The sequence below is a fragment of the Platichthys flesus genome, chromosome 5, assembly GCF_949316205.1.
Source record: "Platichthys flesus chromosome 5, fPlaFle2.1, whole genome shotgun sequence".
NCBI classification, from domain to species: domain Eukaryota; kingdom Metazoa; phylum Chordata; class Actinopteri; order Pleuronectiformes; family Pleuronectidae; genus Platichthys; species Platichthys flesus.
This window is the reverse complement of record NC_084949.1, coordinates 9581212-9594417: the sequence shown is the minus strand read 5'-3', so window position 1 is coordinate 9594417 and position 13206 is coordinate 9581212. Positions and strand designations below refer to the sequence as shown.

The 13206-nt window shown below is 42.4% G+C and overlaps 2 protein-coding genes across 9 annotated transcripts in view; one reads left to right on the top strand and one right to left on the bottom strand.

The window, feature by feature from the left end:
• tsc2 (TSC complex subunit 2) overlaps positions 1-9356 on the bottom strand; it is a 27841-nt gene extending 18485 nt beyond the window's left edge. For 3 of the 8 annotated variants that reach the window (XM_062387481.1, XM_062387485.1, XM_062387487.1), the window contains exons 1-15: positions 9218-9356; positions 7397-7514; positions 5315-5498; positions 5104-5190; positions 4899-5018; positions 4651-4798; positions 3370-3487; positions 3225-3273; positions 2225-2350; positions 2036-2109; positions 1797-1923; positions 1146-1289; positions 843-980; positions 632-735; positions 391-472 (exon numbers count right to left, since the gene is read on the bottom strand). In XM_062387481.1, the coding sequence (XP_062243465.1) occupies positions 391-472; positions 632-735; positions 843-980; positions 1146-1289; positions 1797-1923; positions 2036-2109; positions 2225-2350; positions 3225-3273; positions 3370-3487; positions 4651-4798; positions 4899-5018; positions 5104-5190; positions 5315-5449 (1452 nt within the window). In that variant the 5' untranslated portion in view covers positions 5450-5498; positions 7397-7514; positions 9218-9356. Of the gene's footprint in view, positions 1-390; positions 473-631; positions 736-842; positions 981-1145; positions 1290-1796; positions 1924-2035; positions 2110-2224; positions 2351-3224; positions 3274-3369; positions 3488-4650; positions 4799-4898; positions 5019-5103; positions 5191-5314; positions 5499-7396; positions 7515-9191 lie in introns of all 8 variants that reach the window. The other 5 variants (XM_062387484.1, XM_062387486.1, XM_062387488.1 and 2 more) reach the window with 3 other exon arrangements.
• nthl1 (nth-like DNA glycosylase 1) lies at positions 8824-13206 on the top strand. Its single transcript, XM_062387489.1, has 6 exons — positions 8824-9410; positions 11044-11312; positions 11396-11566; positions 11724-11883; positions 12491-12596; positions 12743-13206. Exons 1-6 carry the CDS (start codon positions 9149-9151, stop codon positions 13041-13043), a joined length of 1269 nt encoding a protein of 422 aa, XP_062243473.1. The 5' UTR covers positions 8824-9148; the 3' UTR covers positions 13044-13206.

Sequence of the window (13206 nt, the reverse complement as noted above, 5' to 3'; positions counted from 1 at the left end):
AAATTATGGAGAAAAAATTAATGAAGGGACATTAAGAATAGATACAAATTTACGATTAATCGCGATTAATTTTGAGTTAACTATGACATAAATGCGATTAATTAATTAAATATTTTAATCGTTTGACAGCACTAAAAAAAAGTATTAATTTTAAGACATAAATGATATATGAATTGGAGAAACCTGCATCAAAATAAACATAAAATATGACACATCGGTGCAAAACAGCCAAACAGTCACACGTTCATTTTACAGAAACAGACAATATCCGTTAAGTATGATACCTCCAATCTTTAGCTATTACATGGCAGATAAAACAAAATGCTGAATAGATCTGTGTCTCGACAGTGGAATATACATACAAGTGTGCCTGTGTGTCAGTGTACAGACCTCGTACAGCTGTCGGTTGGTGCTGAGAACGAAGGACAGGATGTGAAGCACTTTGATCCTTATCACACTGCGAGTCTCGTTCCTTTCACAGAGACAGTAGGACAAAAAGAGGTGGACAGGAAAGATAAAACATAGCAGGGGTTAGGCGAGACAGGGATTAAGGATTACCAAAGTTAAAGAAATTACCAAGAGGTAAAGTATTCAATGTATATTCATCACTGTGAGTGTGTGTGTATCTTACCTGAAGAATTTCTCCATGAGGCGGTGAAGGCTCTGAATCCAGCCGTCCTTGGCTGGCTGGATAGACTGGGCTCTGTACGAGATAAGGGTCAGCACTGAGGCATCCTGTCAGACACAAAAGAGCATGATTAAAATAAGTTGTAGAAGTATGTAGGAGGATGAAATGACAAGACAGTGTGGCACAGTGAGAGACAGATACTCAAAAAGCTTACAGGTCGTTTGTCAGCACATTTCTCCACCAGAATGAAGAACTTCTCTGTGGAGCCATGATAACCGTTCTGCTCGTACAGCTCCTCCACTGTTGTCAAGAGCTCATAGACGATGGACTTCAACTCTGCACTCCCGATTGTCTGTGAAGCCAGATGAGAAAGACCAATTGGTCAAACGAGAACTGTTATATTACTCTTTGTATGCATGTGTGTAGCTGTTTTCAGAATTGAACTCTGAAAATTGGATCTGGGCCTTTTCCCGAGTTTGCCTGTCACAGCTGAAGAACACAGCGTTTATCTGTGTACCTGGATCTGCTGCAGCAGTCGCTCGATGACGCCCAGCAGGATGTCCCAGGTGACCACCTGCAGATCCTTGCCGTACTTTTTGATCAGCCGGGTGATGGAAAGTACGATTTCATAGGACACCACCTCATTGGCACACGACATGGCCTGTGACAGAGATAAGACACCAACAGTCACCTCAACAGCTTTTTTCACCTTCATAGCATCAAGAATAAACTTGCTTTTCAGACCACCATGGTGGTTTCTCATGTAACTTCAGTTACATCTCAGCTCCTTAGAACTGGAGATGAGTAAAAACTGAAAAGCTCAATGGATACTGCATGACAGAAAATATAGATTGTATTATGTACACGAATAAATTAAAATGTATAGCAAACATATGCCATAAACTTTTCTTTTTTTTACTATTCCACAGTGGTTTTTCATTGACAATGTCAGAAGTTAACAATTAAACAATAAATTAATAATTCAATGAATGTGCTACAACCATGAAGGTGCATAAATAGATTAGAGTCAATATTCATAGTTTGGGGTTTTAATAATTTTTCTGTCTTGTTAAGAATACTGTGACCCGCTTTTGTCACTGTTTTCTGATATTTCCTCGACCAAATGGTTAATCTGGAAAATGTGTGTGTGTGCCTGCTTGTGTGTTACCTTGTAGAAAGATGGCAGAACCAATGTGGGTGTGTTTTTCAGAGCAGGCAGTCTGTGTGCACCCCACAGTGCCATTCCAACGAAAAACACAGCTCCTCTCAACAGCGGTGCATCCTCCATGTATATCCTGGTGAAGATTGTAGGTTGTAAATGAGATGCACACATAAACCCTCTCCACAGTAATATATGCGTATTTATTCACCACACACACAGATGTATGATTAAAGCTGGAACATTACCTCTCCTCCATGATACGGCACATGGTGTAAATAGCACTATGGCCGAGGTGGGTACCCAACACCTTCCTCATCAGCTGCAGAAGCAGAGAGGAGAATCAGACGTGATTATTGACTTATGCTCCATCGAATCACTTCAAAAATCCAAGTGAAGTGTGTAAGCATGGATGTGTTTGTGTGCCCTTGTCTCACCTTCCAGCAGGATTCACAAAACTCCTTGACATTGACTGTACGACAGAGTGTGATGATGAAGACGGTGAGAGAGTCTGAAGGCAGGCAATTGTAACACACCACCGCATCCAGGACCTGGAGAGCTACCTGCAAACAACATACACACGCCTTGTTTATTTACAATAAAGCCATTTGCAATTTCCATGTTTAAAATTGGAGGAAAGTGCCCTTCATTACAAACCTGTTGCACCAGACTGTCTGTTAATTGTCTTAAACACATATTCTGATTTATTTAAATAGATACAAAATGCAAGTTTTTGATTCCCGACTACATGCCTCTTGTATTTTACGTAAAGTACTTGTAACAGCTACTTGAACTGCGTTGTTGTTTAAATGTTCTGTACAAATAAACTTGCCTTGCATTAAATGTAAAAGGTTTTCCAATTAGAAAAACATGTGACTTCAGTATTTCTTCAAGCTCCACATAAAGTAAACTGTTTCCTCTATCATGAATCCTTGGCACTTGTATTCAGAATGGAGATGTGAGTATTTTCATTGCACATTAATAATGAGATAACATGAAACTAACATATAAGAATCAGAGACACACTGATGAAATAAGATTGCCTCCCTCTGTGCATGTAGGTGTATTTAATGTCTCTTATCACGTCGGGGAGTTTGCGTACACCCACCGATGACAGCCAATCAGGGCCAATCAGGGCCAATCAGGGCCAATCAGGGCCAATAGTTGGCAAGTTGCTAAACTTGTCAGCGAGAGGACAATCAGACCAAAGATTGTGCAGCTTAAACTAGGCTGGAAGCATCACTCAAGCACTGCATCATTTAATGAGCAAAAGAAGGAAACTACATCTATAATTATATAGCAGGGCATTGTTTACCGTTGAACATTAAAAAGATAACTGAAGAGGAATGTTAAATGTTCTTCAGCTTAAATTTGTACTGTAGTTATAGTTGCTCCAGTGAGTTTAGGTAAAGCTGTGTTAAAACAAAAAGAACCCACCTCAATATCTGTTGACGATGTTGTTCTGTTGCATTGGAGACAGATTTTCCTGCAGAGGGCACCACAGAGCAAGCAACAGTTACAAAATATTCAGAAATGAGAGAAACTCAGAACCCTGGCCTTGCTCTTTGTATGTTGGACTTACTGGACCATGGTGGAGACATTTTGGTCCAGGTAGCAGCTGTTGAATTTCACCAGATTTACAAGAACGTGCAGAAAGTCTGAGGTGAGGCCAATGTCCATCCACAGGAGGACAAACCGAGCTGGGACAGAAAATAACATACCAGTAGATAAAGTGTTCGAAAGAACATTTGTGTTGTCACAATTTATTAATACAAACTTTACAACAAATGTGGCTCATATCAGCCTGAATATATATTACCAGGATTTGTCAGCTACAACTGAGGATTAAAAACTTCATAAAAAAACATTATATCTGAGCCCTAATTGCAGTTGACTCCTAACAATAATTTCCTAAAGATTTGTCCTTTTATATCTACAGTGGAAGCAGGTCCTCTTGGACATAGTCCAACATGCTGCACCACAATATTTCTGCAGTAGCCTGAAATGTACAAACAAAGCACTGGCTCTAAAGTTTATTGTTTTTGCCGGACCTCCAGGCCACTGTAGATTATTCTACGCATTTGGAATGAGAGGGGGAGACGGGGTGAATTCAGGTGGTGGTAATACGCAACTTCACAGTAAATTGTGAGGCACATTGAACTGCACTAGCCTGCATGAATACAATGTGCTATACAGATAAAGATTGATGGATTTATTGATTAATCCTGCACACTCAACCTTTAAGGAAAATACTTAGATTAACTTGACAACATTAGCTGATGTCAATACAAAGACCATCTGCAAAAAGGGAAAAGTGATCACAAGTTAAAACATGAGACTTGACAAAGACACAAAGTGTTTGCAAATCGGTGTTTGCTCTGCATTTAACAGTGAAATCTAGATTTTAAATGCAGAATCCAAATGACAACTACAATGGCACTCAGGATGACTCATGCTTCTCCCAAGGCAAATCAAGCTGCACCAAATTTCACACACTCATAGATCAGTTCCCTACATACGCCTGTTTAATCATCAAGATCCTTGGCTTTTTCCCTGGGAGAACCGTGAAAACACCCTCTCTCGCAATGTTTAAGAAAGTGATAAAAAAATTCCTGCATCCACACCAGAATCAAATGTGTTCTTCCCTGGCCCAAACAACATCCTTCCAACCAAGTTTTGTGGAAATCCGTCCAGTTATTATTGTGTAATCTTGCTAACAAACAAACACACAAACCAACCAACAGAAAAATGGACATGTGAAAACTGACACCCTTGGTGAAAAATGCAGTTGTTAATTAATTTTAAAAAAGGATTAAGTTTGTGAACCAGACAATAATAAGGTGTACGGTCCAAACAGCTTTACCTATATCCTCCTCCAGGTATGTGATGTCTTTTCCATTTTCTGTTAAGGCCTTGAAAACTTCCAGCCTGTCAGAGAGGTCTTCGTTGCAGGGCTGGTAATCTCTGATCACCCTGAAAAAGTAGGCTCTCAGAGGGCCAAGTCGCTCGCCCTTCAAATAAAACAGTGAATTACAATGCCATGAAGAAAAGACAAGAATTGTGTTGGAATGCTGCTTGTGTATATGTCCACACTGAGAATATATAGTGTACCTGTCCCTGTATAATGGCCCTCAGCAGCTGCAGGACAGCGTGTCTGGCCTCAGGTGGCTGCTCTGGAGTGAGCATGTCCTCCACAGCTTTCCAGAGTGCCTCCACTGCATGCTGAAAACCCTCGTGTGTAGATTTGCACAGTTTAAATAACACAGAAGATTTCATGCATTGCTGTATCACAATGTGACACCCAGAGGAGACTCACCTCCTCAAATTTCTTAGTTTTTGCCAGTTCGCAGACATGGTTCATCATGCGAATGCGATTGCTCAGGCCGCAGTCGGGCTGGAGCTCCTGGAAGACACAGAGGTGGAGTGAGGCCCCGAAAAGAACATGATGGGTAAAGAAATCAACAGCATGATGAGATTTAGTGTGTGGTTGTGTGTGTGTGAGAATGTGCGCGGTCTCTTCTGCACACCTTGATAATGTCTTCGGTAATAATGAATTCCGATGGTTTGCTATCACTCTGTTTGTTGGGTGGGCGCGTTGACCCCAGACCAAAGATCCCCTTCACCTTGTCCTTCAGACTCTCCTTGCTTGCTTGTTTATTCATGGCCCGTCCTGGAGCGGCGACACACTACGTAGGCTGGGACTGCGGCTGCCTAATGAAAGGGTAACACGCGCTTAGAAACATGTCAAGAACCATCACAGTATAGCATACATTACAAAAACCTTAACATCACATGAAGAACATCGTCATGGATACACACCACTGATAGGTGTGTTGCTACAAACTAAAAGTTCTTCCCTGTGATGTCTATTTAAAGCCGCTGTGAGCTGTATTCACAACATTGAGTTCTATGATTGTGCTATAACTTTGTTATAGAACATTGACATGGAACAAATTCGTACATTTATTATATGAGCACTGCAGTTATTTGAGAAAACGATTTCAAGTTACCTCCACTGTCCACAGTAGTGAAGTTTGTCCCACTGTGTGGTTTTAGAAGATGGATACAAGATACATTTATTTATCCCAAACACATGCACAGACACACTCATGCAATTGAAGGGAATTTGTCCTCTGCTTTTAACCCATCTCATGTAGGACACACAGAGCAGTGGGCAGGCCTGTACGCGCCCGGGGAGCAAATGTTGGGGGAGTAAGGTGCCTTGCTCAGGGGCACTAGACAGTGGGGTAGGGAGAATCCGATTAGAAATTTGGACAGAGCCAAGTGTTGTCCATCCAGCTTTGTTTGTTTGTTGTAACTCAGTCCATGGCTCAGTCCGTGGAGCCGAACCAGAGACCTTCCAGTCTGATGTCTTCCCAATTTTCTGTCCATAGTCCAAGGTTTTCTGCCACTAGGCCACCGCCTCTGCCTCTGACATTTCTTGGTCAGACATCAGGACTTTCATTTGGAAAGTTAGCTGAGGGGATTTATTCTCAACATTGGGCTGTACACATGATTGTACTATAAGTCCTTTACACAATGTTTTTAGACTAAATGTCAGCTGAAATCCACATGCGAACGCAGCCCTGGAGGAGAATAACAGCCGACATTTAGCCTAAAACAAGTGTAAATGACAACGCTTCAAGTCATTTGAAAGTCGGGGCTTACAGACATTTGGACGACACCACAGGAGCAGCATGGAGGCATTTTATGGTGGGTTTTCTGTTTTCTTATATTTGAAGAATTGGTCTCCATTTCCTTCAATTGTATTGGATTTGGCTACAACGCTGTTTACCCCTGAAACTCCAAAAGTGTTTTGAGGACTCAAACACTTCACCCGCCCCTCCATCGCCACAGAGCTGAGTAGAGAATGAGTGAATTTTTATTTTGGGGTGAACTAGCTTTTAATGAACTTAACTCAGAGTGATGGTAAACTACAGCCAAAGAAATGAACAGGGGGAAAAACACAGAAACCGCACGGTGACTAGTGAGGGATTGCTCTCCCTGGACAGACAGAATAATAACACATCAATGGAGAGGTGTATTCATGTTTCTGGTATTTATGCAAAAGCACATTTCTGACATGCTCACATGATTTTATGTGATATAGTTCAAGAGACCAGTGCATCCCCAGTGACCATTGTGCAGCAGCAGTGAAGTTTGTCCCAGGTTGTAAATGTGTAAACCAGGGGGAGGAGGGGGAGGAAAAGGGGGGGGAGGCAGGTTTAAAGAGTGTTCTGTCATGTGGACTTGACAGAGAATCAGAGGGGGAGGGAGGGGGGAGGTGAGCAGCACAAACAACAACTGTTCTGTTTCAGTTCTTATTCAGCAACAACAACAACAACAACAACCAGCAGCAGCAGCGGTGCAGAGTCTCGTCCTCAGCCGACCACAGCTCATCATATGTGGGAACAGCGCACAGCTCGGACCGCAGGGTGCACCATGACGCTGCTGAACCGTTAGCGACGTGTTTACAGTCCCAGTACATTGCTCCTGTCCGGGACGAGCCTTCCCCTGTGGTGTCCAAGGTCTGCTAGCTTGAAACGCACACATGCACGGTGCCTCCTCCTCCTCCTCCTCCTCCTCCTCCTCCTCACCCTGCTCCTCACCTCTGAGTCTCTCTCGGTTTCATCCAGTCGGTTGCAGCTGAGCCGGGTCCTCCTGCCTAGGTGTGTGTGTGTGCCCGCAGCCCGGAGCTTGTTCTGGTCTAAGCTCGGTCCTCCGCTCCTGCACCGGATGACACATGAAAGCCGTGACAGGAGCACTTCCTACAAAAACACGCCACCCGCGCTCGCTCATGGGAAATGTAGTCATGAGCGAGCTAAAGCCGTAAAACTACGCTAAAGCCCGTTCTTTAGTGTGGTTTTCTGAGTTGGAACCAATCAAGAGGAAGGAATCTGCGCGTGTATCTTCCCAAATGGCCCCGTAAACATATTTTAACAGTCCATTAAAAGTTATGTCCGTGTATACTGACACTACAACGTCAGCCACTGTCGGCTAGCAGCTAGCTTAACGAGCCATCGGTGATGAAGTTGGCTTCTTATTAGGAGTGAGAAATTGTACTTTCGCTGAACTTCATGTGAGAGGAGCTTTTGGAAAACAGCTGTAGTTAAACTGTCAAGTTTCATGCAGAAAATTGCAGGGGAAAAAAGCTTTGATTGTTAAGTAAGAAAAAGTAGCAGCATCTAATTGTTATTTGTTGTACTTTACAAGAACCTCTTTGGCAGGAGTGTGTCAGAGGACTTTTGAGGGCCCCAGAAACATATGTTACCAAACCACATTATTCCAATTGTCAAAACAACGCTGCTATTATCAAAATGATAAACAAAGTCTATACTGAGCACACACCTGATGTAGTCAGGTTTAAGATCAAACCCCATCATCAGACACATCATACAGACGCAACGTTGAGTCTTTAAACAAACCTCTACCATTCCACAGCTTGAGGCAGAAGGCTACTACAGATGGGGCTTTCGTGGGTTGTTTCTGACTGTGGTGTCATTACAGTCTCCTGTACAAACATTCAAGAGGGGCCTCAAAAGTGTTGTTGCTGTTCACTGAGGTTTTCAGCTTTTCTGGGGACCCAATAACGCCTCTGCTCTTGGTAATTGTATTATTTGCGACCTATACAGAAAGTTGTTACAAAACACATACACTACACAGTTCATTCTAACATATTCATAACATAATCCCTTCATAGCTAGGATATCGAAGAAACTTCATCTAGGAAGCTTTTTCATATAAGCCCTTTTTAAGTTGTATTATAGTCAATTTTGTTGTCATCTACACATAAATACAAATACATAGAGAAGAAAACATACTTTTATCGTACTACATTCTCAGATGTGACCTAATTCTCGTTTTATTATTGAAATGGGTGGTTATGCTTAAATTTCTGTAACACATGTATTTATTCATTTCTTTACGACCCTGTTTTTATTTGTTTTATAATTTTTTTGTGTTTTAACTTGTGTGCTTTTTTATTTGTGAAGCATTTTTGTTTTGAGTGTTTATACATTATCATTATTATTATGAGTATCGTTATTATTATAAGAAGACGAATGATATGACTATTGGTCATATGTTGTTGCTAAACTCTAGTCTATACTATCAACTCTACTATTAAACTTGAATAAGAAGTGAAATTATCCCAATACATATTCTGAGAGTTATAAATCAGTTTTTATACATCTATAAAACATGATTATAGCATATAAAATGATATACACATGGGTGCAGGACCTTTTTTGATAAATTGAGCTCAAAATATTTTCACACTAAAAGAAATGATCTATTTGTTTACACAACGTTTCTGCTTTTCCTCGTGACCCGACATCGAATGCGAAACTTGCTTCAGCTTCATGGCTGTGTTCTGCCGCAGCACGAGGGTCTGCGATGTGTTACCGTGTTTCAGGATGACTTCTCCTTACTTCTCCCAGAGCAGATCCGGGGTCCCCCGGGGTGGAGCTCTCACTGGTGGCCGCAGACCCGCCGACTCTCTGGGCTCCAGGCTCGGCCGGAGACGGAGGAACGCGGATCCAGTCTCCTCCGTGGAGGTGAAGGTGGAGGTGGAGGAGGCGAGGATCTCTGAGCCAAGACCCTCCTCGGCCCCCTTATCAGCGGGTAATGTTGCGCACAGACACTGGCGAAAACATATATTTAGAAATGAGTGAACCTGCCACTTGTTTCTAACACACTCTTCTGCAGAGACTGGGAAATAGTATTGATATGTTTGCGGTTAACTGGGACACTGTTGAATCTTTAACTGGAAACACTACAACAAATACACCAGTAGATGGAGGAAGCTGCCACTCAGGCTGCTGCAGATTCTAATTCACCCACTATTATCATCTGTCAGCGGACAAGCACAGGGCACAGTACACCCAGTGTGGCCTAAGGTATATGGACAGGTTCAGTTATATTAGGTCTGGAGCTGGTGTCAATTTAAGGCGAATCTAATATAGTAAGTAGGTACAAGAGTCACACAGTGCTTTACCCGTGGGTAAGATTTAGGTGAAAGGGATCTATTGACGCAAATTGGATATCAAATAATTCGAGTGATGTTTTCACTAGTGTGTTTCTGAATTGTAAAAAACGTTGTTTTCTTGACCCTATATGGGCCTTTGATATTTAAATACTTTATATTTACATCAGGAGTAGGTCTTTTTTGCAGTAGCCCAGGCTGGACACACTAAACACCTTTTGAGTTTTTATGACACCCGACGGTTTTCACAGGTTCTCTGTCATGTCTGAAGGGGAGGAGGGGGGGTGACAGGTATTCATGACATAACATGCAACTTCACCACTAGAGTTCACTAAATCCTACGCACTGAACATTTAAAAACAGTGCACCATTCAAGTAAAATCCACTGCACAACACAGTGTTTATATTTCAGTTTGCCCATTTCATTATTTAGTTTTTTATCAAAAACTGAGTAACTAACTTAAAAATGTAACTCACTTGTAGACACAGATTTAAGACACACTGAGGTACCACTTAGAATATTGTGTTTCCAGGTACTAAGATATTTGGGGGTTCTGTCCGGTTTCAAAGTGTCAGTGGCCCTGTGCTCAAAGTGAGGTTCACGAAGAGCTCAGAGTAGAGCACATATCTCCACCAAGGCCCCCCAGTCCCCTGATTTAAAAAAACTGCACCAAAGTTCCCTAAATGTGCCAGATTTTTTTTTCATCAAGATCAATGAGTAATTCCCAGGGGAAATGGTGAAATTGCAGGAAAATGCCTGATTTCACAATGTTGAAGAAAGTGGGAGAGAAATCCTGGATCTGCACCAAATTTTAATGGTGAAAATGTGTCCAGTTTTTTTGTGTAGTGTTACTAACAAACCAATATACAAGCCAACAATCAAACATAACCATTGTTTACGTTACATCACATATCATTTACCTGACGCTTTTATCCAAAGCAATTTACAATAATGATGGATTCAACCATGAGGGAACAAACCCTGAACAGCAAGAATCATTAAGGAGTAAAAGTCGTGATTTTGTTGAGGGGCTGGCTCGCAGTGAGGCAGCAGCAAGCCGATTGGCCGATCCAAAGCGGGGTGGACAGGCTGGGGGTGTAAGGTTTAACCTGGTCCTGGATGTAGACTGGACCCGATTTTGGATTTGATGTTTGATGAGAAATGCAAAAGCCTTGTTTGGTCATGTTTGCATTCAGCTTTTTAATGCAGATTTAAAGTTTTCCCAGACTGTGTCAGGTAAATCTCGGCCTCTCTTCTCTGTGCTCTTTCAGTCGGGTGCCATGAACTCCTCCAACAGGCCAGTGTGCAACCGAAAACAGAAACAGACGCTCTCCCGCTGTCTTCGCAAGGCCGCAGGAGGAGACAAATTAAGGTGGAATATGACGAGGGAGAGGTTGTTTCACGGGTGAAGACAGAGCAGTGGGAACCTCCAGACTGGAAGAAACAGTTAGGTTTCATTCGTGAGATGAGGAGCGGTCGAGACGCGCCTGTAGACAACATGGGAGCAGAGAAATGCTACGACACAGACGCCCCTGCACATGTAGGTGTGGTTTCGATTTTTTTTAATGTCTGCACAAGTCAGTAGTTCACTTACTCCCTCTGTTGTTGTCTGTGTCGGCACAGGTGAGAAGGTTCCAGGTGCTGGTGTCACTCATGCTTTCCAGTCAGACCAAGGACCAGGTGACGGCAGCGGCCATGCAGAAGCTCAGGGCACACGGCTGCACAGTCGAGAATATACTCAGCACTGATGATGAGACGCTGGGGAAACTCATCTACCCTGTCGGCTTCTGGAGGGTGAGACTCATCACCTCTGTGTCCTTACACGGTTCACATCAGTAACTTTTAATGAAATGAAATCAGTCTGTGGCCACACTCCCACCTTCATTACCTCCTTGTCTGTTTCTGTACCTGAGTGAATTCTCTCCTGTCCTCCACGCCCTCTCCTCTCTAGACTAAAGTGAAGTACGTGAAGCTGACCTCAGCCATGCTGCAGGAAGAGTTTGGAGGGGACATCCCAAACAGCGTGGAGGGGCTAGTCCGCCTGCCGGGAGTTGGACCTAAGATGGCTCACCTGGCTATGGACATCGCCTGGGACCAGGTGTCTGGAATAGGTAGAGACCCGCTGCTGAAACCACAGCCACATACAAATCATATGGAATTAAATTCATACAGTATGTCTAACAGGGTAGCATGACTTGACATATTTGGAAACTGAACTTAAGTATACTTCAAACTTTATTTATCGATTTCATCAGAAATAGCATCCTGTTGATAATAGAGCTCTGAATATACAGAGACTTTTGAGACAGTTAAAAAGGGAAAAACAGCCTGATTAAATTTAAAGGGAATGTTGGACCTTGACAAAAATATCCACTCTTCTTAGAGTAATTTTAGTTCTTAACATGATCATCTATAAACATATATAATGTTATATGATACATTTCATGTTGTTGCAATACATTTATGAACTGTATGAACTTTATGAATTGTTAGACGGCACTGAGGCAAATGGTGTTTTGTGTCTTAAAGAAGTCTGAGGTTGAGATAGTTACAGCTCAGAAAAACACGATAAAATGGATAAAGAAAAGCGTCTATATAATTGAAATCATGTGACGAGAGTTCACATCAAATTTACACCTTTTTTTTATAATTATACAGATTATACATAAATGTGTGTTTGCCTGCTGTAATTGACGGTGTCTTTTTGTATTTATTTAGGCGTGGACACACATGTGCATCGTATCTCTAACAGGCTGTTCTGGCTCAGGAAGCCCTCCAAGAACCCAGAGGGGACACGCAAGGCCCTGGAGGAGTGGGTGCCCAGGTAACAGCATGGCTGGTTCACTGCTGACCAGAACAACTTGATTAGAAATGGCCGAGAAATCTACAATGATCAGCGTCAGCACGATAAAAAAAACAATTGATGCAGGTTTAAAGTGGCTGATTTGTTCCTCTCACACTGTTTTGCAGGGAGCTGTGGAGTGAGATTAACTGGCTGCTGGTGGGTTTTGGACAGCAGGTCTGTCTTCCCATCAACCCCCTCTGCTCTGTGTGTCTGAACCAGCACAGCTGCCCCTCGGCCCACAAGAACTCCCCCACCAAGAGGCCTAAAGCTGGATCGCCACACTTTCCGAGCCTGAAGACTTCCGTCAAAACTGAACCTGAATTGCAATGTGCTCTTAAAGATGAGAGGACAAAGAAGGAGTCCCTGTCTTCACCTGTTTCCCCGACCACACAGAGGAGGCGGCTTAAAACCAAACTGAGCCACTGATTCATCGCATAAGTTTTAGTTTCTGTGACCAAACACTGAAAACACCAATATAAGCTCAACATCGTGATTACAGTTTATTTACCGTTTACATTAGATTAAATATTTTTGTACTGTTAGTGATTCGTTTTTTTACCAAATAAAAAAAAGGAATGTTAGAAAACTA